Source organism: Tachysurus vachellii, chromosome 8 (assembly GCF_030014155.1).
Source record: "Tachysurus vachellii isolate PV-2020 chromosome 8, HZAU_Pvac_v1, whole genome shotgun sequence".
NCBI lineage: Eukaryota > Metazoa > Chordata > Actinopteri > Siluriformes > Bagridae > Tachysurus > Tachysurus vachellii.
The window spans coordinates 11,763,945-11,788,043 of NC_083467.1; the positions used below are offsets into that span (position 1 = coordinate 11,763,945).

Sequence of the window (24,099 nt, forward strand, 5' to 3'; positions counted from 1 at the left end):
GATGTCTAAGTAGTCTTCTTTATAGATTGTACACATTGCTAACTGAATTTTGTAATTAGTATCACTTACATATATTCATTGCCAGAATTTGATCATGGAATATGCCATTAAAAATAAAGTTGAATACTGTAAGTTAAAGAAATTTAAGCTTCATTTGCTATCTAATTTGTACAGGCCAATTTAAAGTACATTTTTGGCACATGCTGTATAAAAAAGATATAACAATGAGAACTATAGATGTTCCTGATAGATGGCAATACAATATTTTTAAACATGCATTACAATTTTGTATGTAATGCAATTTTTTCTATAGCATGGATCTTGTTCCTGTAATGTCTAACAAGGTGGGAGACACATGTACATGGATATTGGAGTCATCCACGCAAATCTGTCGAAGCTCCTCTGGATGTCGTCTTCGATTTTTCAATTCAGGAAATAAGCTGATCATTGAAAAAACAGATTACCTTTTCTGTGCTGATTTGGATGCATTGTTGAAAACAATGGCCAACTGGTAACCTCCTGGGAGAGACAACCAGGTTCCAAGCTAAATTATTATGGTAAATTTGTAACTTCTGATATATCAGAATCAAAACAGCCTCAAGTGCATCACTGATCCACCACGTTAGGCAAAATATCAGGTCCTCTTCTTGTATGCAGATTTGCACAGATGTTTTGTTACAAGGGAAGTCAAGAAGCTTTTATTGTCATTTTGACCTATATATACCAAATATAGCTGATACATAGTGATCTCATTTGTTTATAAATGATGTGCTAATTAGAGAGGTTTCTTTTGTATGCAGCCCTTTTTATGAAAGAGTGTCTGAAATTGAGCTTTGGCTTAATTTTTTTATCCATTTTTAATCAAACTTTTCAGACACATAAATACAAAGTCTCGTGATTAATTGTTTATTAGCAAACATCAGTGCACTCTATTCTTTTCAAGCTGCATTAGAACCTCAAAAAGAAGCAAAAGTCGTTTACAAGATTGTTGAATAAAGCATGAGTCACTTCAGGCCGAATGTGCCGCTTTCCATGGAGACATTACAGTTGCTAAAATGCATGTAATGTCTGCATGCTGAGAAAGTCTGATTAATGCCTCTAAGAGTGAGCCTAGGTACCTACTCCATCAAAATTACAAGGAGAAAACTGTAGGAGCTGACTGTTCCCTCTCAGCTGGATGCACTCCTACAATATGTGTGGAATCTAGTGGTTCAAAAAGCCAAAGAGTCAGAATATCTGAGAATCAGAAAGAAGAAAAAATCTAAAGGTATGTAGAAGGTAAGGATCAGAGAATGGCAGTAATTGGACAGTACAATCATTGGACAGTGTCATTGAGTTCTTCTGCTGCAAAAGAAGCTCACCCTTGTGGACATGAGGAGCTGTCATCATCCAGCAGACTAAATGTGTGAATGTGTTCTCAGATAGAGCTGCCTGCAATCAGAACAGATACAGACAATGTCTTTAATTACCATTCAAGGTTTGTCTGTGTAGTTCAGATATTTCTACGTATACTTTATGAGCCAAAACAAATATAATACTCCTCTAGAAATACTTTCTACTAGATTTTGGTGCGTGGCTGTGGCGATTTGTGTTAATTCAGTCACAAGAGCTTTAGTGAGATCAGTGATGTTGGGTGAGGAGGTCTGGGGTATAGCCAGAGTTCCAGTTCATCCCAAAGATTTTCAGTGTGTTTGGGGTGCAGGACACTCAAATTCTTCTACTTCTGCTTTTGACAAACCATGACCTCATACACTTTGTGCACAGGGCCATTGTCCTGAATATGTTTCCACCCCTCACTTTCAATGAAGGGATGATGAGTTTCGAGGTAGGTGATAGTCATGGGTCCATATACATTTGGCACAAGCAAATACTCCCAGCAGAATGTTACAGCAGTCTACAGTTGGCAAAGTTGGAAGCAGTGTTGTGTTTAAAAATCTCTAAAAACTTTTTCAATACTGCTGTTATTTTTCCTTTGTGCTTTGTCATATCATTTTGACTGATGATGGTCTCTGTTTTCAGAATGTAGTTTTTGGGCTGTCTTACAAAATTAATTGCACCAAGGAAAATTCAGTAAACAAAGTCACTGGGAGAAGCTGCTTGGTTATAAGAGAACTCAAAAACCTAAAAAAAAAAAAAAAAACTTGATTATTGGTTCTGGAGAAATTCCTCACTTTAAGCGAGCAGTCAAAATGATGTTCTTCATTTACGACTGGATCTATACAAAGTCAATTTCCTCTCTGTTCCATAGAGCAACACAAATGTTCAACAAATGTTCAACAAATATTCTTTAGCAACATGAAATTGAAAATCATTTCTAATTGTTTCTAATAAATTTAGTCCACCACCTATTAGAGAAACATAATATTAAAATAAAATATATAATGTGTGAAGTTTAGAACTTACACCTTTTGATCCAGCAGAATTCGTGTGTGCTGTGATATAGATCATAATCAGTTCCTGGTATCTCCTCTGTGAGAACAGTTATTGTTTCACCACCTTGTTTTTTTATGTTCATTCATTCATTCATTCATCTTCAGTGGCTATTTTTCTATGGACGGGTAGGCAATGGATCTTGAGCATATCCTAGGAATACTGCCTCTTTATGTCTATTAATTTCAGAATAAGAACTTACATAAAAGTTTACATAAAACTTACAAAAAGGCTTTATTCTCTCTGTTCTCCCTGGGCTTCCCTGTCCTCCATGTGCTTCATTGGGCTTTATTCTCTCTGTTCTCCCTGGGCTTCCCTGTCCTCCCTGTGCTTCATTGGGCTTTATTCTCTCTGTTCTCCCTGTCCTCCATGTGCTTCATTGGGCTTTATTCTCTCTGTTCTCCCTGGGCTTCCCTGTCCTCCCTGTGCTTCATTGGGCTTTATTCTCTCTGTTCTCCCTGTCCTCCATGTGCTTCATTGGGCTTTATTCTCTCTGTTCTCCCTGGGCTTCCCTGTCCTCCCTGTGCTTCATTGGGCTTTATTCTCTCTGTTCTCCCTGTCCTCCCTGTGCTTCATTGGGCTTTATTCTCTCTGTTCTCCCTGGGCTTCCCTGTTCTCACTGTGCTTCATTGGGCTTTATTCTCTCTGTTCTCCCTGGGCTTCCCTGTCCTCCCTGTGCTTCATTGGGCTTTATTCTCTCTGTTCTCCCTGGGCTTCCCTGTTCTCACTGTGCTTCATTGGGCTTCATTCTCTGTGTGCTTCATAGGTTTCCTCCGGGGATTCCACTTTCCTGTACCTGTCTAAAGACTTTGTACTGTAGGCTGTTTGGCATGTTTAAATTGTCTGCAGTGTGTGGATGGTTTGTGAGTGTATGCGTTGATTGTGCCCTGTGATGGACTGGGACCCACGCAAGGCGTTCTCCACCTTGTGCTCCGAGTCTCCTGGTATAGACATCAGGCTCCCCTCTGCCCTCCTTAGGATTCCCAGTACTGAGGAAGTGGATGGAAGAAATGAGCATTAATACCCTTTCTTTGTATTGTTTACTAATGCAAATATCAATTATAAATTTGATTCACATTACAATGCCATTATGTCCATTTGAATACTCTAGAATGTAACTACAGCCTGTATCACTTTTTTATATCTGTAAACCTTAAAAAGATCAGTGTATTTTGGTATAAACAAGTATTCAGGACTAAATAATGCTGAATTTTAAAAGTCAAACAAAGGGAGTCTTAAGTAAAATCCTGACTTGTGCTTCTTGTTTATAGCCGGCAGAGGCGCTGCTACCCATGATGCATTTCGCAGAGCCACGTAAACAATCTGCTACTCCCCTGATGCTACTGTCTTCGGCACAACACAGGAAGCAGGAATAGCATAAAATGCACGTTTCTGCAGTTAGACAAATGCAAATCTGAGTTCCAACCAAGCGAGGAATGCCTCTCCGAAGGTTAGCTGTGTTTACTGTTTCAGCACCAGCTGGGAACAGCTTTAATCACTCAGAGCAGCTACATAGTGCATGTCTGCTATCAGCTAGCTCATAAGCATGTCAATTATTTTGACGTTTCACTATTTTCACGAGTCAGTATTACCTATGAAAATGGTTTCCTAAATGTTCTAGGTCGCAGTTAGTTTAGCGGTTCATATATAGTTAGCCATGTAGCTAACAACAGTCATGTGCACTAGTTAGCAAACAGCTAACATGCTAAAAGGTGCGTTAATCAACAAATCTTGTCTAGTGAGCTGAATGGCAGATTTAGCGCCGCCTTGCTGCAATAGATAAACGATAGCGATAAACCAAGCTGGTTAATTTAAGCTAGGGTTGATTTGGAGGTTTGTAAATTCACACTGAATGAAAATTTACAATTAAATTAACTGTAAACAAAGCGGTCAGCTAGTAAGAGCTCAGACTTCAGCATATAAACAAAGGTGCTGTCCAGGGTACTGATATTTTTTACATTTTTAAAATATTTTATTATTGATTTAATTGGCAGGTTTCTTATCTACATGAACTTACAGGGCCAAGCACTGATTCCTAAAGATAAAAAAAGACAGCAGCATTAGAATATAGTATATTTATTTTGGCATCCACTTCAGTGTTTTTGCTGTTAACAAATAAATATCTTAGAAATAAAGCAGAATTTAAAAAAGAATTTTTTTTTTGACTTTTTTTTGTAACAAAGCGTATAACTGGACCACTAACACCCATCTGAAAAATACACAGATTAGATGTGAAGATGTGAACCTGGAGCTGATTTGATGTGTGTTATATCATCATTATATATGATGTGGGTTATATCATATTTTTCAACCAGCCTTGCTGACGCATCCATCACCAGTGATTAAGAAAGTGCACACAAAAACATGTTGCAGTGTAATGAACGCAGATGAGTCAGATTATTTTCTCTATCATCTCTATTTACTCTATAATTTTCCCCTTTTTAGAAAACGTCTAAGAGAGCATAAAAATTACTGCTGTCTTGTTTTGAGAGTGATGACTGTATTCTCTCACCTTTCAATCAGAGCTAGAGTAACTAGGTGTGATTGACTGTAAACTTCCCTGTATGGAGAAAATTGGGGTAATGCTTGACAACCCTAATCAGTTTAATTCCACATACGGCAATAATTCACTAGTTTCTGGTATGGTGCTATTTTTGTTTCTTTTCTAAGCAACAGGAACATCACAGTGCCTTTGAAGAGGATAGTAAGGTAGATGTAAATGTAAAATGACATAAAAGGACTAGGACAGAACTGTAAGTATAGTTCTTGTTGTACAGCTTTTCTGTTTACACTCTTTGGCATTTGGAGCGTGACAGACTAGAAACCATTTTTAGAAATGTAGTTACATGTACAATGTAGTTGTGAGATCTAGCTCTGTAAAATTGTGGTATGTTCTGTGTCTGAGCTGTCCAGTAAAATATTCACTGCTTATGCTGTGCACACCTACGGTTACAGGTTTTCACTGTAAGATGTCTATGGTCCTGTTTGCCTCAGTCGTGCGGGTGAGGGATGGCCTGCCCCTCTCTGCCTCTACTGACTATGAACAGGACAAAGGGCTGCAAGAGACCAAGAAGCACCTCAAGGGCTTGTCCAAAAAACTCAGCCAGTTTCCTGACCGCTGCTGTCTTAAGACTGGCCAGTACAATGTCAAGTATGTGATTTGTAAATTATGAATGCATGTCTTTATGTAGTCATGAATACTTTTTTAGGTAAATATAACAGTTTTGCATTTTAAGGAGCAAGAATGTAGAAAACTCAAGTTGAATCTGTCTGCAAACTCGTAGTTTTAAACACTGACAAACCTAGACTCCTGTAAAGCTGGAAGACTAAATGGTACTGCTATCTTATTTTGAGAGGGATGACAGCTGTGGGCATCTGTGAACTTTAATTGTATGGAAGAAGACAGAATGCTTTCATACAAGGCGGGAACTAGTTCGTGGATAGGAATTGATGATCAAATTGGGAGAGATTGGAGTTTAAAAAAAGGCTTGACAACCCAAATCAGTTCAATACCACATACGGCAATGATTTCCTGGTTTTTGTTACAGCGCCGGATTTGTTTCTCTGCTAAGCAACAGGAACATCACAGAGATATTTCTCTGTCTCCTTAGTGCCTGCTTTAAATGGAAAGCACACAGAAAATGCAGTATTTCACAAGAGCCTTTAATTCATGTTTAGGAAGAAATTGTACCATAAATGTCCAAATCTTAATGTATTATTGACTTGTACCAAATATATTATGACTTATGGTCTGTTGAAACCATCTGCGACTCACTTCAAAATGTGTGCAGAATTACTTTATCATTTTGTAAAGTTTGATTAGCTCTGTAATAGGTTATTGCAATATAATCAGATCATATGATATAGTAAGTCTTTGTATGCACTTGACATTTATGGGAAATGATACGATATACATGCAGTTTCTTCCACTAAAAAATGGTTTCTGCATGCAGTGCTTTTCAGTCAAAATGAGCATAAGGTCTTAAAAGAAAGCAAAGTGAAGTGGTGACACATCAGGTAAATTAGCAGCTAAATCAGCATATGCTGATAGATGCCTCCTCCGAGGCCCTTGGGTGAAGCTGTTTTGAAGCCTTGCGCTCGAGGCAGCTGCTATTCATCACTCTAAACTGTGTTAGCGGGCACGAACGAGTCGACTCCCCTTTTTTCCTGCCACTCGAGGCTGTGAGTCATAGAATTGTTTCATCTCTCTAAGGAGACATTAATGTAGAGAGACATGGTGACAAAAATGTGCCCAGTTTCCTGTGAGGCTGTCAAGCTGCATGTATTTTAAAGGAAAGCAAATGTAGCAGCATGAGTAATTGATGAATAGGTTGGTGCATAGGTGTGTGTCTCTGAAAAGTTTTGCATCGCTTTGCTTTGCTTAGCTGATTTAGAGTTCCAGAGTATATGTAAGTTTGTGACATTGTCCAAATTCTTACTGTCTTCTCATGATAATAAGGCAGGGGCAGGTGGCACATCTCAGGACCTCATGTATGTATGTATATATATGTGTGTGTGTGTGTGTGTGTGTGTGTGTGTTAGAGAGACATAGAAGATAAAAATAAGATTTGTCAGACAAGAGTTATTTGGTGTTAAATGTTTGGTAGTTGGTATGAATAAAAACTGTTATTTTGTTTGTTATTCAGTTTCACCAGCTCTCTGGGAGTGGGCTACATGATGATATGCACAGAAAACTATCCCAATGTCTTGGCATTCTGTTTCCTGGATGAGTTACAGAAAGAATTCCTTGTCACATACGACACCAAGCGCATTAGCAGCGCTGTCAGGCCCTACTCCTTTATTGAGTTTGGTGAGTTCTCTGCACATTACTGTTCAAAAATGTATGTCTCTGGAACATGTCATATAATCTGCTGTAGATCTCTACAAACAGTGGGATTGTGTGTGAGCCTCCAAAGTACCTGATGTTCTTCCATCTTCTACTGCACTCAAACATTCTGACTTCTCAGTTCTTTATATGTAATGATGAAACTTTGACATCTACCACTTTGTTTGAACCACTGAATTGAAATACAAATGAGCAATAGTAATATTGCAAACAAGCAGTGATTAAAAGCATTGGGAATTGGATCAGTGAGGTGGAGCATGTGTATGAGATTCTGACTGTGAATTAATAGACGGAACAAGTACCAGATTTATATGTATATGTAACAGACTACAAGGCATCTTTTGCCATCATATGCTTAAATTTACATAAATCTTAGTTTTTTGCTGTGTGGTAAAATAAAAGTCTGTGTTTTTATTTTCTTCAGTGCAGGATGAAGTCAGGAATAGATGCATGTGTCATTTCTAGTAATCAGATTATTTAACCAATTATGTCACTCCATTACATCGAAAAAAGCCTTTAAGACTAGCCCTTATAGCCTGTCAGAAGGATTTCTACAAATTAATTAATAAAGGTGGGAAGTGGGGGTAGATGCGTAAAACCAGTAATAATTCAGTTCGACTGACAAACACAAGTGTGTGGGTGCATGTGCGTCGGTGTGTGGGTGTTGCTGTGTGTGTGCATGTGTCCAGATACAGGCCGAAAAGGACTGTGCTGCAAATGAGCTGATCTAACACAATTTCTTATCACAGAGCAGTCTGTCAGTGTTTCTGAGACAGTTTATGTCATTGCTGGCTTTTTGCTTGTGTTTGACTTCGGGGCTTCTCACAGACAACTTTATACAGAAGACCAAGCAGCGTTACAACAGCCCACGTTCTTTGTCCACGAAGATTAATCTGTCTGATATGCAGACAGAGATCAAGCTGCGCCCCCCATACCAGCTCTCTCCTGAAGACCTAAGCTTGATCAATGGCTTTTCCCACAGCACTTCTTCCAAATATAAAGGCATAGGTACTTACCGCCTTATGTGTCCTTACTCTCATTGAAACCATATATACCAATGTGCTTACATCATTATTTTTACAATAGCATCAGAATTTATATATGAAGCTCATGTGTGTAATCACACAATGTGATTTTTTCTAATTACTCTCCCTTGACCAATTAAGGTTGTAAGAATTATACCAAGCTAAGCGATCTGTACTGTGCTACATGGTGCTTCACTGTATTATAGTTATAACTAATAAGCTAAAGCATTTCTTCAGTAAATAGTTCCTTCCCATCATATTATGTGCTCACAAGATCCTTAGACTTGTTCAAGCAGGTTATTGCCTAGGAATTGTATGTCTTTTTGGTACTGGATTCATATATTTTATTTTTTATTTATTTAGTTATTTTTGTTTTGTAGCTCCTAATCAAACATTGGAGCCTGTCACCTTGCCAGGCATAGTGGCATGTGTCCTAACCATTCTGTGTGGTGCGCTAAATTTACTACGTGGTGTCCATGCCATAGAAAGCATATTGCAGGTAAACCTTCCTTCTTACACATATATGGTTATATATACATATACCTACATTCAATAATACACTGGACTATATTTATATAAACCGTTATGCAATGTAACAGCAATTACGATTCAATAGTTACGCATCACAGCTCCAGCTAGCATCTACTGCAGCTTAATTAATCTAACAATGGATTTCTGCGTGTAATTAGTTCATGCTGGATAATTCCTTAATGCGGGACCTTTTCTCTTTTTTTCTGCTTTATCCGCAGAACGAGGACGAAGACTTTAATTATGTAATTGCCTTTTTCCTGGGAACGGCTGCCTGTCTATATCAGGTAAGTTAAAGTCATCCATCAAGAGCTTGAGTGACTTGCAGCATTCATTTCCATCAGCATGGAAGAGGGGGAGCTGCATGTACTCCATTCTTAGAAAAACCATCAGCATCAGTGCTGATGTTGCTGAAGTAATTCGGTGAAATTTGTACGGCATTCACACTAAGCAGTACCTGTTTTCCAGGATTTCTTTTTGGTGCTGCAAAAGCATTTTCTCTTAAATTGTGTACCCAGTAAAAAAGTATGACTTCCAGACAGGTGGTATGTGAGCTGGACTTGGGACAAGGATTCCTGAAGATATGATCATTAAACTCCCCCTCTTCTTAAATCACTGTGTAGAGTACCACCGTGAATCTTCCCAACCTAAAATTGATTAGTTCGCATTGTTCTAGTAGGAGATGGAGGCACTCATCATTTCAGGAGGGTCGATAGACTGAAATGAAATGTGCAAGGCAAGGCTGAGCATGCTGGCCTTCAACTTTTTGCTGATGCTATAGTGTGATAGTGTTTTTAGTACAACTACACTTATACGGTCAAAAGTACGTGGACACCTGACCGTCACATTCATATGATCTTGTTGAATATCCCATATGCACTACTTGTTGGTAAGGAAGACCAAAGTTACCCCAAAGGTGTTCATTGGGGTTAAGTCAGGGCTCTGTGCAGGTCACTCGAGTTCACACCAATCTTAGCAGAATCTGTCTTTGTGTACAGAGGGGTGGTGACATGCTGGAATCATGTCTGAACCCAGTAGTTACTGTGAAGGGAAATAGTAATGTATCAGTATGCAAAGACATCCTATACAATTGTGTATCCAAATTTGTGTCTGCAGTTTTTGGAAGAACCACATACAGGTGGCAGGTGATGGTCAGGTGTCCAAAAGCCTTTGGTCATGTAATGTTTTAAAAATAGTTTAATGGAGAGTGAAACTAGTTTTGATTTTACATACAGTGGTCTGATTTTTTATTTTTTTGAACGTTTGTCACACTTTAATGTTTCAGATCATCAAACAAATTTAAATATTAGTCAAAGATAACACAAGTAAACACGACATGCAGTTTTTAAATGAAGGTTTTTATTATAAAGGGAAAACAAAATCCAAACCTGCATGGCCCTGTGTGAAAAAGTGTTTGTCCCCTAAACCTAATAACTGGTTGGGCCACCCTTAGCAGCAAGAACTGGAATCAAGCGATAACTTGCAATAAGTGTGTTACAGCACTGTGGAGGAATTTTGGTCCACTCATCTTTGCAGAATTGTTGTAATTCAGCCACATTGGAGCATTTAAGCATGAAACGCCTTTTTAAGGTCATGCCACAGCATCTCAATAGGATTCAGGTCAGGTCTTCATTTTGTTTTTCTTCAGCCATTCAGAGGTGGACTTCCTGGTGTGTTTTGGATCATTGTCCTGCTGCAGAACCCAAGTTCGCTTCAACTTGTCCTTCAGGACATTGTCCTTCAGGATATTTTGGTAGAAAGCAGAATTCATGGTTTCATTTATCACAGCAAGTCTTCCAGGTTCTGAAGCAGCAAAACAGCCCCAGACCATCACAATACCACCACCATATTTTACTGTTGGCATGATGTTCTTCATTTAAAAACATGTTGTGTTTACTTGTTATCTTTGACTGATATTTAAATTTGTTTGATGATCTGAAACATTAAAGTTTGACAAACGTGCAAAAAAATACAAAATCAGGAAGGGGGCCAACACTTTTTCACACCACTGTACGCAAGATGAAGTAAATCTGCAGGAATTATAGACTCAATGTTGTGTTGTGAAAAAACAATTTTGGGCTGCAAAAAATAACAAAGCTATCTCTCTCCTCATTGTACAGTGTTACTTATTTGCATACTTCACGGTGTGGAGGAACATCAAGTCGTTCCTGGCCTTTGCTCTTATCTGCCTGTGCAACATGTACCTGTATGAACTGCGCAACATGTGGCAGATCCTCTTCCACGTCACAGTCGGGGCTTTCATCACTCTGCAGATCCACCTAAGGCAGCTACAAGGCAAAGCTCCTGACTACAACGTCTGAATACTTGTACACACACAAACATACACACAAAACCTTCTTCAAACTGTCATGCCTAGCACAGTCTACAGAAGACTAAATGATAATGTAAGATGTTGGCATTGTGTTTTTGGACTATGCGAGTCAATGATCATTAAAAAAGACTTAATGTAGAAACAACAGCTCAGGATTCAATAGCAGTTTAATTACTCTGACAGTTATCCTATAATGTGTTCACTGGTTTTGTGTTTTGTTGCAATCCAAAAACGTCAACTGCAAATATCAGGCATTAATTTGCATTTTTTTTAATTGATTTTTTTTTTTTTGTAATAAATGGTGTAATTATAGATTATACCAGATATGCAAGACTGTTTAGTGCATGGTACAAATGAAATGTACCAAAACTGCCACAATTTACAACACACAAGCATAAAACCTGCATACATTGTTTCTCTATTCAGACCTTTTTAAATCATTTGACTAATTCATACAGACACAGACACAGAACACACCTAACGATGTTGTTCACTTAATGTATCTCGAGGCTGCTGTTATCAAACCATATTACCCTAAAAGCACATTCAGACCTGGTGTGTGTTAGGAGTATGATGTGTGAACTTGTCTCAGTAGACTCTGTGCTGCCTGCAGCTTTCTCTGGTTGCTGATGGATTCAGCTCACTTCTGGCTCTTTTATGGCAGAGGAGAGGCCTGCTGATATACAGACTTCTGTTTACCACCAAAGGCTTTCAGTTCACTTTTAGCTCCCAGTGGGCACCAGCAAACAAAACCCTGACAACTGAATGAATACTTCCTGTTATATTTATGTACCTGTATGTCGATTGTGCTAAAGAAAAGAAAATGGGTGACAGATGATGTTTTTGAATCTGTTCCAAGGGACATTCAGTAAATACTTCTGTTCATTATTATATCAGTCTGAATGTTTTTAGACTTACTGTCTTACATCTTTGACTCATTACAGCATTAAAACTAATGATTTTTTTTTAAACAAAATGGTGAATGACCTGCCACTTCAATCTGTGGTCTTTTGTCTGTAAAACAAAAAGTGCACTGAACATCTAGTATCCTTAAAAACTCTTTTGGAATCAAGTATGTTTACACTTACTGACCTTAGACCATGTGTTGGTGTACACCGTCCTTTTTGTAAATGGACCACCATAGGACTACCACTGACCAGTTTGTGTACACCAAACCATTACACACATACGTAGACCTTCCTCAAACTATTCCTTCAGTTTGAAGCCCACTATGTACAATGCCTGAATGCTGTACCATACACACTGACTTAAGGAGTCCAAACATGTTCTAACATGACATTGCCTTTGTGCCTGTAAAGGAGGTCCACAAAGACATGGTTTGTCAAGGTTAGTGTGGGAGAACCTGATGATTTACACAGAGCACTGACCACAACCCTAATAAACACCATTGGGATGAACGGGATTATCAAATGAGCCCCAGGTCTCTACAAGAGAAGTTAAAAGCATGTTCCTGTAATGTCTACCATCGGCTAACTTTCGCATTCAAATATAATCATAGACGTAATATAAAATATATTTATATTATAAAGCTGTTTTTGCAACAATTTTTATTTTTTATTGATTTGATTTTGTAAACATCCTTGAGGTTTTGGTCTATTAATTAGCTAAAAACTTTGTAATAAATTAGCAAAAATGGCTATGCCACTAAGCCTCAATGTCTTCAATATCCACAATCATTGCCAAACATACCAGTGGTGCTCAGGCCCATAATTACATTCTTTATTCATCTGACCACTGACTAGGGAAAAACAAAGATAAAGGTAATTTGGATAGCAGTGGCATAATTTTCTAACTTTATAGCAATAACTTTAATTATTTCTAATTTTTAATCTCCTTAACTGCTCAGTCATGAAATTCATAAATGTAGTGTAGGCATGTATTTAGTTCTGAATTTGTGAAAATAATAAATATTGTGATTAGTTGGTACAGTGCTGATTTAGGCTACTTGAGCATAAAGTAATATGAAAACAGTTTGATAATTTTGCATTGTGGAAGCCTATTTATTATTCAGACATGTAACCAGAAAGTAATTCCTGTTTATGCTTCAATCAATATAAAGTACCTGTATTCTGAGGAATATCAATCCATTCATTTTAATTGTAATATTTTGTTTTAGCTTGCACGCTAAATCCATCCATCCATTTTTTGAAGCACTTGTCTTACACAGGGTCACAAGGAACCTTGAGACTATCCAAGGGGACTCCGGGAACAAGGCATGGGACCTTTTGGATTAAACCCCCAACTCCAGGGGATCTGAGGCAAACGTGTTAACCACTAAGCCATTCACAAATTCCAAAGCTTTGTATGAACAGGTTTAGGGTCTTGGATCTTTTCTCATAGCTCTGCTGAACTTCTAAAGATCTTCCATGTTGGATCCAGGAACATCACTTTCACAGAATTTTCAAGGTTACTTCCACTTAACTGCATCCACTGACTTCTCCTGAAGTCATTCCTTAGTATTTTGAGTCATAGTAAAAATTCCAGAGCAGGATGACACAGCATAAAGTTATCATGTAGGCTTCCAATAAAAATTCTTCAGTGGACAACCTATATACCAAATCAAAAGTGAATTCTTTAGAAATTAGAGAAATTTTCGACGCTTGTCGTTTTATTATTGCAATCCTTTTCTACTGCACTCTTTAATCACACCGAGGTTATTATGGTGAGAGTCTGTTATGCATTTTACAGAAAGGACCATTTCCTCCGGAGCAGCGCGACTAATGAGCTTAATGTACTAGTTTTTCTCTCGTCATGCTGACTGCACCAACACAGGTGAAACACTGACTGGCACAGATTGCTGTTGTGAAAATTATGTCCCATTTATACACGAATGCAGAGAAAGCATCCATGTGCCAAAAAAACCCACATAATCTTTTTTTTTATGTGACTGCTGAGCTGATTTCACACTTTTTTGTTTTTTAGGAAACCTTGAGCTGCATAAAGTACATGCCAATGATAGACGTGTAGAAAGCCCTTTAAATTAAATGAAATCTGATAAATTATTTAAGAATGCCGTTTTTTTTTTTTTAAATCAATCAGTTAAAAAATGAATTTTGATTCACTATTGAATTTACTTCATACAAGAAATAAGCTAATGACTGAAAAACCTTGAAGAAATAAGCTAATGACTGAAAAACCTTGACCCTATTTGGATCAATTCCAAAATCTGAACAGTGCATCTTCTAGTTTTCATAATAATTTCATCTAAATCCTACACACAAGCACTTGATCAGATATCACTAATGATAAACTAATAGCCATTTCCCGAAGATGGACATGTAATTAAGATTTCTGTCAAACAGGAAGGAAGCTACTGAAGGAAACCCATCAGACTTTGCTATGATCTCTAACCTGTTGGTTAAGTTCATTCATTCACTCATTTTCTACCGCTTATCCGAACTTCTCGGGTCATCGGGCGTCATCGGGCATCAAGGCAGGTTACACCCTGGACAGAGTGCCAACCCATCGCAGGGCACACACACTCTCATTCACTCACGCAATCACACTCTACGGACAATTTTCCAGAGATGCCAATCAACCTACAGTACCATGCATGTCTTTGAAATCGGAGTACCCGGAGGAAACCCCCGAGGAACGGGGAGAACATGCAAACTCCACACACACAAGGCGGAGGCGGGAATCGAACCCCCAACCCTGGAGGTGTGAGGCAAACGTGCTAACCACTAAGCCACCGTGCCCCCCTGTTGGTTATGTTGCTAATTTCATATTAATTCCCCAAGCATGAAGCACTCGTTCTAAAGAATCTGAGAAAGGGGGCACACGGATGGATGGACAGGCAAACAATCCAAAAATCTATTGAGCAAGAAACATAATATGAAATGTGAAAACATGGCTTCAGTTCAATTCATTTTTCTCTAAAATCACTCCACATGTAAGACACTATGAGCAGTAGTTTAACTATTCGTTTATTTCCTTTGTACAATTATTTAAAACGAGTGCCGTTACAACAAGGTGAACTCTCCCAATGATGTAAGAGCAGTGCTCACAAAAACAAAAAGTTTTGTTTCAGTGCTCTGAAAACAAAGGTTTTCATTTAAGTAGCAAACCTGGATCTATTTAAATCACAGCATCCAGAAAGAGTTTAAACCAGCATGGATTTAATCAAACTTGACTGAGGTGAATCTAGCAATCATTTTCAAATCAGTTTATTTGATCCCCTTCATATTGATATATAGAAATGTATTTAAGGTAACGTCATATTTAATTCAGTATGCTATTAAATATTTTTGTATGACAAAATGATTGGGCTGCTGGACCCAGTGAAGTCCAGAGCGTTGTGATAATTGTCACATTTTCAGTTTACTTAATCATACCAAATGTTTTGGACCTTTTTTGGCTTATCCTATCCATTATATTCACTATAAAGGATTACGGTGATCTTTAGGAAAAAGGTGTGATTTCGGCCACTTTGATCATGGCATGGTTGTTGGTGCCAGACAGTTTCTAGAGTTTACACAACATGGAGTTGAAAAAAGAAAAAAAATAAATAATTGAATGATTGACAGTTCTCTGTGTGGAAAAGATGAGAGATGGTCAGAGAAAAATGACCAGAAAAGCTTGGTTCAAGCTGTCAGGAAGGTCATAATAAATGAAAATCATTCTTTATAACCTTGGGGAGCAGAAAAACATCTCAGCATGCACAACCCTCTGAACCTACAAAAGTGGGAAAACGTGCAGTGGATTTTTTTGCTAGTCTTTTTCTGTCCAGGTTCACTGAATCTGAACCCATGATAACCCCAGTTTCCTGTTCTCAGCTGACAGGAATGGAATCTGATGGAGCTCTTCTGCTCATCCACCTCATGATTAAGTGTTTTGTACATGCTGAGATGCATTTCTGCTCATCACAGCTGTAATTAGTGACTATTTGAGTTACAATATACTTCCTGTCAGCTCAAACCAGTCTGATAATTCTCTTCCATTCTCTTTCATCAACAAGGTGTTTCAACCTCTCTTCACAGGATGTTTTATGTTTTTTTGCTCCATTCTGTATAAACTCTAGAGACTGCTGTGTTTAAAAATCCCAGGAGATCATTCGTTTTTCAAATCGGCCCATCTGGCATCAACAATTATTGCTAAAAATCACAGGCATCACATTTTTACCGCATTCTAATGTTTAATGTGAACATTAACTGAAGCTCTGGATCTATAATCTACCCAATTTACATTGTGCTTCTGCCCTATGATTGGCTGTTTAGATAACTGCTTAGATAAGCATCCCGGTTTACACGTGTTCATAATAAAAGTGGACAATGAGCGTATTGTTATGTAATGAACTGAAATGAACTGAATGAACTGCCTGAATAAAAGCTAAGAAAATGGTACTGCTGCCACCCTTTGGATATTGTCTGCAACATCCACATCCTTGTTCTAAAATTCAATTTGATCAAACAAAGGCTTGTGCAGTCAAAAAAGGATCATAAACACTGATGGCCTAATTTATTTCCAGAATATATAAACATTGAAGTGATTTATTTGAATGTAAAAAAGGGGTATAGTGTTTGACATCACAGTTAAAGAAAAACAAACCATAAATTAGCTCTGAATTCTGCAGTCCAGCAATATCCATTATTATAAGGAGCATTGTCCTCAAAATACAGACAAACCGCCTCAGAACCTCGACATCTAAGAGGAAGAGATGTGGTTATACATCGTACAATTCATCATAATTGTCATGCATGTTTAACCCTCCTATTATGTTGCTGGTCAAATTGACCTGGATAAAATTCCGAAATAAATGGAAGCATGGAAACAAGGAAGCATTAGACATGGGAGAAAAAAACAAAAAACAAAAAAAAACAGATTCTCCGTTCCTTATTTATTTTAGCCTCCACCACACATCCTCTCAGCTCACTCCTCACACACTATTCAACCTCAACAATCTTATAGTACAGTAATGGAAAATGCAACTTTTACAGCAACTACAGGACCATGCAAGAACAGATTATTCGTACATGTGACAATAAGGGAGGAGGGAAAATAAGAGAGGAAAAAGTATCATGAGGCACACTCCTTCTCTGACAAATCCGCTGAGTCTGTCTGTCTCTCCTGCAAAGACATGCACACTAACATAGCGACGAACAGTGGCATGTTGCCACTCACTCACAGGGTAGCTGACATTTGTTCATAGTTGTACACAAATTTTTTTTCTAAGAAAATGATTATATTATTATGGCTAAGGAATCCTTGGTGTAAAATAATTAAAATATAATTTATAGAAATTAAAAATCACACACGTTTAATAAAAAATAAATAAATTGGTCAATGTGTCATTCAGGACAATCTGACCTGGAAACTGAACATAACAGGAGGGTTAATTGTGCTGAACCTGCATTGACCTGAAGCCAAAAGGCCTCCAACTGCAATTTCGAATAAAACAGAAAATACCAAAACATACAATGCTGACATCACTGTAGCTTCTCTTTTTTTGGGTGTTCACAAAGTGACAGTAAAATATATGGCACTGCATTTTTCCCCTGCAAAGAGCAAATAAATTTTTGATACCCCTCACAGTAGTAAAGTTGTGACTGAATGTCTACAGGAAAATCTAAATTCTGTTCCCGTACACGATACGCTGCTTCCTTTGCGAAAACCTGCGACTGCACATGCTGTAACAGACGATGCTTAAAGACTGACATCAACTAGCATCTTTAGTAAGTTTCTTTGTTAAAGAAAAGAAATGGGATAATTTAGCGACTGTCTGCATGTAGTTGGCAAAAACACACTGAAGATCCCTTCCAGCTGAAGTGAATAAAGATGTGCCTAAAGCACTCCTGAGGAGCATGGCACTGATGTTTAGTGGTTACTCAGTGTTCTGGACGTACAAAGGCCTCACTGGAGAAACTGAACATTCATTGGGTCGTACCATCTGATTGAGCTGGGAGGGGAAAGCAGTGTATGATACTAAGAAAGGCAGACATACAGTGCAAAAAACGGCCAAAGAGGTGCAGGGCATCTAGTACATCCCCACATAATACATAAACTTAAACAATGGTTTATTAGCTTAGACAACATTGGCTGTGGAAAACTCCTGCAATTTTTTTCTACGGTGAAACACACTGTAGGATAAAAGACACTATTCTCTTTCTCTCTCTCTTTTTTTTTTTTTTTTTTTATAATTTTTTGTGAACCTGAAATAGCTTTGATGCAAAAGGAGAGTACAGGTGAAAGAAAATGAAATTTTCTCCATTAAAATATACATGATTGTTGCAATTTTCTTTATATATACATCTGAATACACACCTCTGTTTATAGACATCGCTCTAATATATTAATGTACAAAATATAGAATCTAAAATAGCTTTGATAAGGTTTGGTTTTTGAGACAAAATACAAAATCTCAAAGATACAAAATAAACGCAGGTTTGACAGTTATTTCTCTCCTCCAGAGTGTCTTCGGTTCAGCAAGTTGTCATGTCTTTTCTTCAGTGCAAAACACTTTTCTGTCTACATCTGTGTGTGTGTGTGTGAGTGTGTGTAAATACACACTTTAAACACAGAATGTGAGCAGTCTCATGTCATACTGAAATAGCCAGACACAGAACACAGTCAGTTCTCCTTCTGGGTATCGACCACAGTACTAAACAAAAGAAGGTTGTTGCTGCACCAGTATGTTTAGCACAAAAGTATTTAAAGGATAAGGAGACTGTGAGAACATGGATTGCTTCCCAAAGATCTTAGATGCATCATATACACATAAAACATCTGCCGACTTTTCCAAATTCAGTGACAGACAGTTTTTCAGCTTGAAAACGGCCTCTAGTCAGCATCCGAGCGCTCACCCTCTCCCACAAGGAGATAAGTCTGAACAGGTGAACCGCCTTGAATTTCTGAGATTCCTTTGCTTTTCTTTGGTCTCTTCTAATAATGATGATGTTTTGGTGGATGTAGACAGACTTTCCAACTCCTTTCTTCACATCCTGACCTTCACTCTTGAGGACTTCCTCTATTAATATGTTGAAAGGTCACAATACTCCATGAGCCATCTTTAAACAATTTCTCTGTCACTATAGACAGAGCAAAGAGACCTCAATGCTCAGCACCTTGCTTTTCATTAAGAACTCAGGCCACTTCATGTCTTTAATGTCATGGCTGCAAGATACAGGCTTATGTTAACTGCTGCTCGGCCCACCATTCAGGAAATAGGTCATCATTTCTCCCTTGCCTTTGACTTTGACAACTCCTCTACATTCCAGTGAGTAGTTATAGGAATGGAGGACCTGGTAGAGGTCACTGGTAACCTGGTAAGAAAACAGTAAACATAAAACATTAAGTTGGAACAGATCAATTAGGCTCAAGGTGAGTTCTTGCGGTGTTAAAGGAGAAAAGTAACCATCCAACCTGTATTCTTTCAGGAACTCCCGTGCTGTCCATACGACTGGCAACATTCACTGTGTTTCCCCAGATGTCGTACTGAGGTTTACGAGCCCCTATTACTCCAGCCACTACTGGACCCATGTTAAGACCTGCAGCAGCACACATGAAATCAATGTATCAAACCAAACCACAATCATTCGTCTTGAGTTAATAGTTTATCCTGGTCAGGGTCATGGTGGATCAAGAGCCTATCTCAGGAACAGTAGGCACAAGATGGAAATATAGCCTGGATAGAAATCCAGTCCATCACAGGGCACCACACACATTCATACCAAGGCTCAATTTAGAGTGGCCAATCCAGAGCGTTTTGGGAGGTGGAAAAAAACCTATGTGGACATGACAACGCTGCACACAGACAGTAACTCGAGCTCAGGATCAGACCACAATCATGACTATAAAATCATGATGTTTACCTACTCAACATGCTTCAACTTTGAGCGTTGCAATCAAATCAGCTAGGGTATACTGCAAAGATAACTTCAGCTTTTTACACCCCACACCAAGCAGTCCTTACCAATCTTCATTTTGAAGTTATTGAAAGAGTGCTCATTGATGTACTTCATCTGGTCCATGAGACGCATGGCATAGTCAGCCAGAGCTCGAATGTGTGAACGGCCGACCTTATCGTAGGTAGAGTCGTTCAGGCCGGACGCTGCCATATACGTGCTTCCGATAGTCTTGATTTTCTCCAGCTGACGAAACTGATCCTCGCTGATGATCTGAGAAAGATGGCAGGAGATGTTAGTAGATAAAGAAATTCAAACACATAATGGAAAATGGGATGCTTTAGCCATCTTTAGGTGCTTTACCTCATCAAAGTCAGCAATGATCTCATTGAGAAGCCTCAGACACTCTACGCCTTCATTATTGGCCTCCAGCTCAACATAGAACTCTGAAAAATTACTGATAGAGGCAAACATGACGGCCACACACTCGCATGACTGGTAGTAGAGCTCGTCGTTTCTCCGCTCCCGAGCGAGGAAATGAGCTGCCACATCCTTAGGGAGGATGTTGTGTAGGAGACGGCGATTGTACGCCTGAAGCTCCTCCATTTCTTCTTTTTCCTCTGTGGCCTGAGGAGACAGAGAGAAACAGGCCACTAGTAATGTGACATACATGGAAACTGCAAATAGGAATTCACAAAATTCCAGATACTTCATTTGGAAACACACCTGTAACTTCCACAGGAAGTCCAGTCTGGCAGTGGATTCCACTTGCTGGGCATGTAAATAGAGAGCCAGTACAAAAACGGTGATGACCACCGGGGTCATAATCTTCAGGGGAACCCTGTCTGTCCCACAGCTGTGGCAATACAAACACAAAGTGGTATAAAGATGCTGAGTCTTTCTTCTTTTCTAAAAACTATGCACTTTCGATTAGAATGTGCTTCAAGGAAAGGACAGTGGAAAGCTGCTTGAGCTTCTCAACAAAATACAACTGCTGGTGGAATATTGCGATACCATCTCAGTTATACACGTACAAACCTGAAGATGATACTTTGTGCTTGTGTAGTGATAGCAATCATTATGGCAAAGCAATCAAAGTAACATGCTAGGGTTCAAAAAGATTTAATTCACCTCAGTGAATCCATTTACCAGATAAAATCTTACCTTGTTCCAGTGACGTTCTCACTGTGAATACAAAACAAAAAGGAAATGAATCAAAACAACTACCACATTACCTTCCAAACTGATGTGACAAAAGCAATTCCAAACCAGATATGGGAATATCCATGAGAGGGCTTTCATTCTTTCATTAGAGAACGGATCAAAATGCGTTTGAAGCACTAGAGCAATCTATTCGTCTAAATAAATCAGCAAACAAAGCCATCATCGTGCTGGATATTAATCGTTTATTTGTAATGGACATATTATCTGTTTTTTTTTTACCATTGCATAATTATAATAAAAAAGATTGTTTTGATTATGATGGGTGAGGCTTTAATACTGATTAACAGCAGCAATGCATCCTGTGATTTTCCACTTTGCATGAACACCTGTGGTTTGCCTGCATATGGGGTTATTTTACTGCCAGAAATTGACAGCCTGCATGTGCTCTTATACAAAAATAGCTCTTATACAAAAAATACAGGCCTACATGCTAATCTATTTGGAACATGCATGGATTTGCTGTTCTCATAATGCAAAATTATAATGCTTTCACTCGATATGTTCCACACTCGTATTCATCCTGCTGGCTCATCAACCCTTTTTTAACATTCCAAAAAAGGGTTATTGTATGTATGGGTATTGGTTATTTATATTGTATGAGGATCTTCCTGGTCTACATTCTTTACAAACCCTTATCAATCTAAAGGCAAAGCTCTGGGAATATCTTTAGATGTGCAGTTTATTATAATTACTGCTATTTCTGAATGATATAATGCCACTCAGACCTCTGCTGAAGCCACCGAGATTCACTGATATAATAAAACTGCTTTAACAAAAGAAGATCTAAAATTTTACAGGTAGCCAACAAAGTATCAGATTATAAAGATTATAATTTTTCTAGTTTTCCCTATTTTTGTGAATGCATATGAATGTCTATATAGATACAGAAGGAATGCTGCCGTGCTGTTAACATCTGGCAGTAAAATAAGATAATGGATAAAAGCTCATAAAACACTTCACTGAAATGAGGTGAACTAAAAAAAATCTTGATAAATCGGGATTATGTTAGGTATTAACTGTAGTGGCTCCCTATTAACTAATTGCATGAGGCCAAATTACATTTCCAAACAATGAGTGACTGTGATCAGTGTCTACATTATATATATATATGTGTGTGTGTGTGTATACAGTCACTTACATGGCATTGGCCATTACCAGAAGGTCGACATTGTCAAACAGATTGACCTCTGGCACCTCCATGATAAGGATATACAGAATCTCAATGAAGAGCATGAGGAAGAGCTTCCCGATGCTGCTCACTTGCAAGAAGACAGAACATGCTAGCAGGCTCAGCAGTACACATGATGAGAAATACTGAAAAAGCACAAGGAAAAAAAAAAATACACAAACACACCATCTTAGTAAGTCCACGTCATCATTTCTGAAATTTATTCCTTCTCTAGATTGAGTACATCTTATAAAAAGGGTTTCATTTAAATCTGTGGTTAGAATTGATCCAGAAGACATTTCAAGAAGTATATTCACCTCAGGGAAGTTGCAGGCAGGTAAGGAGCTGTTACAGAGGTGCTTCTGTGACGACAGCGAGTAGTTAAAGGCAGAGCTGCGGACATGGCAGGCGTTCACACTGCTCCGGCTGATATTAAACTCTTGGCTCAAACACAACTTCAGATCATCGGTGCTGCATGTGAACTGGAGATGCACAAAAACATACTCTAAAAGGTCCAATTTACCATTAAAGACGTAAATTGTTATTTACCTCCTGTTGGTGTACTCACAATGTTTATGAAGGCAGAGAGAAAGACCAGAACAATGGTAATGACGCCCACCAGAGTGCTGTTGAGTCTGGACTGGACAATTTTTTTAGACAGCTGCTGCAGAGGAACTGGGAAAATCTGGCAAAGAGAAAAGAGGTCAGGAGCGTGCCATAGATTTACTGATGTTTAATTTCGGCTTGTGAAATTACGCAACGTGAATTAAATTATTCGCTACACTCTCATTAAAAAAAAAAAAAAAAAAACACATCTTTGCTAGGACGACTTATGGTCTGCAATTATCATACATGCTAAGGCATTTTATTATTAATAATATTAATATTTTATTACTGAACAAGCTCATTCTTCCTTCACAGAATTAGTCTTCTTATCAAATTAAATTCAATCCTAGAAGCAATTTTGTGGGCAATCAAATACTCTGGAAGTAAGCCAACGATTTTCCGAAAGACATTTTAGATTTACAAGCTCACCCAAAGGTCAATCTAATTCTCCAGGTGAAAGAACACAGGGACACTGGGACAGCATGCATAAATATGTGCCGGAGCCAGAGATTTGTCTGATACATGGTCTCCCAGGACCGGCTTAGACGCGACACAAGCAAGAAACAATCCCATCCACATGGGTGATTTAGCAAAGGTTTATTTAGCATGTCATGTTGTAGGTGAGCTTTTGGTCCAAACTGCTCCAGAGTGTCTCTTGTAGTCTGTATTGGTGGATCAAATCTTGTGCAATGGTTCTACTGTGTCATGGTGTGGTGTTGTGTGAAATGAGCTGCCAAAAGAAGACACTTACCCCAAAACAGGAGTAAATGACTGAAACAAACAGAATGACCATGAGAATGATGGAACATGACACGTAGAATCCGATCATCAGGTTGGAGCTGTGGAAAAAAAGGAAATGAAAATAATAAGTAAACAGATAGTAAACCGAAACTAAAGAGTACAACATGAGGAAGTGGAACAGACACATTTATGGGGCCATTTAGTGATCAGTAAACAGTGGAAATGAACTGGTGCTAAGCTGCTGGTGATGAAATAGAGAATTAGAGAAAATCATCACATAATGCACATCAAATATAAATAAGAACTGCACGATCGAACAGGATTGGTCTTCTGCATTA

At 38.4% G+C, this 24,099-nt stretch overlaps 2 protein-coding genes across 3 annotated transcripts in view; one reads left to right on the forward strand and one right to left on the reverse strand.

The window, feature by feature from the left end:
- The first annotated feature begins 3,740 nt into the window (after positions 1-3,740).
- sec22a (SEC22 homolog A, vesicle trafficking protein) lies at positions 3,741-12,052 on the forward strand. The gene is made up of 7 exons (XM_060876272.1): positions 3,741-3,880; positions 5,386-5,581; positions 7,077-7,240; positions 8,105-8,284; positions 8,682-8,800; positions 9,051-9,116; positions 10,950-12,052. Exons 2-7 carry the CDS (start codon positions 5,400-5,402, stop codon positions 11,148-11,150), a joined length of 912 nt encoding a protein of 303 aa, XP_060732255.1. The 5' UTR covers positions 3,741-3,880; positions 5,386-5,399; the 3' UTR covers positions 11,151-12,052.
- Positions 12,053-16,655: 4,603 nt separating this feature from the next.
- adcy5 (adenylate cyclase 5) overlaps positions 16,656-24,099 on the reverse strand; it is a 62,843-nt gene continuing 55,399 nt past the window's right edge. For both annotated transcript variants that reach the window (XM_060876274.1, XM_060876273.1), the window contains exons 12-21: positions 23,772-23,859; positions 22,983-23,099; positions 22,732-22,896; positions 22,385-22,560; positions 21,187-21,207; positions 20,749-20,878; positions 20,386-20,649; positions 20,091-20,295; positions 19,541-19,665; positions 16,656-19,440 (exon numbers count right to left, since the gene is read on the reverse strand). In XM_060876274.1, coding sequence (XP_060732257.1) covers positions 19,312-19,440; positions 19,541-19,665; positions 20,091-20,295; positions 20,386-20,649; positions 20,749-20,878; positions 21,187-21,207; positions 22,385-22,560; positions 22,732-22,896; positions 22,983-23,099; positions 23,772-23,859 — 1,420 coding nt within the window. In that variant the 3' untranslated portion in view covers positions 16,656-19,311. The remainder of the gene's footprint in view (positions 19,441-19,540; positions 19,666-20,090; positions 20,296-20,385; positions 20,650-20,748; positions 20,879-21,186; positions 21,208-22,384; positions 22,561-22,731; positions 22,897-22,982; positions 23,100-23,771; positions 23,860-24,099) is intronic.

Coding starts and splice junctions, on each gene's coding strand:
- sec22a (XM_060876272.1), top strand. CDS start 5,400: ATGTCTATGGTCCTGTTTGCCTCAGTCGTGCGGGTGAGGGATGGCCTG. Junction 8,285..8,681: donor TTCCAAATATAAAGGCATAG/GTACTTACCGCC, acceptor TTTGTTTTGTAG/CTCCTAATCAAACATTGGAG. Junction 8,801..9,050: donor CCATAGAAAGCATATTGCAG/GTAAACCTTCCT, acceptor CTTTATCCGCAG/AACGAGGACGAAGACTTTAA.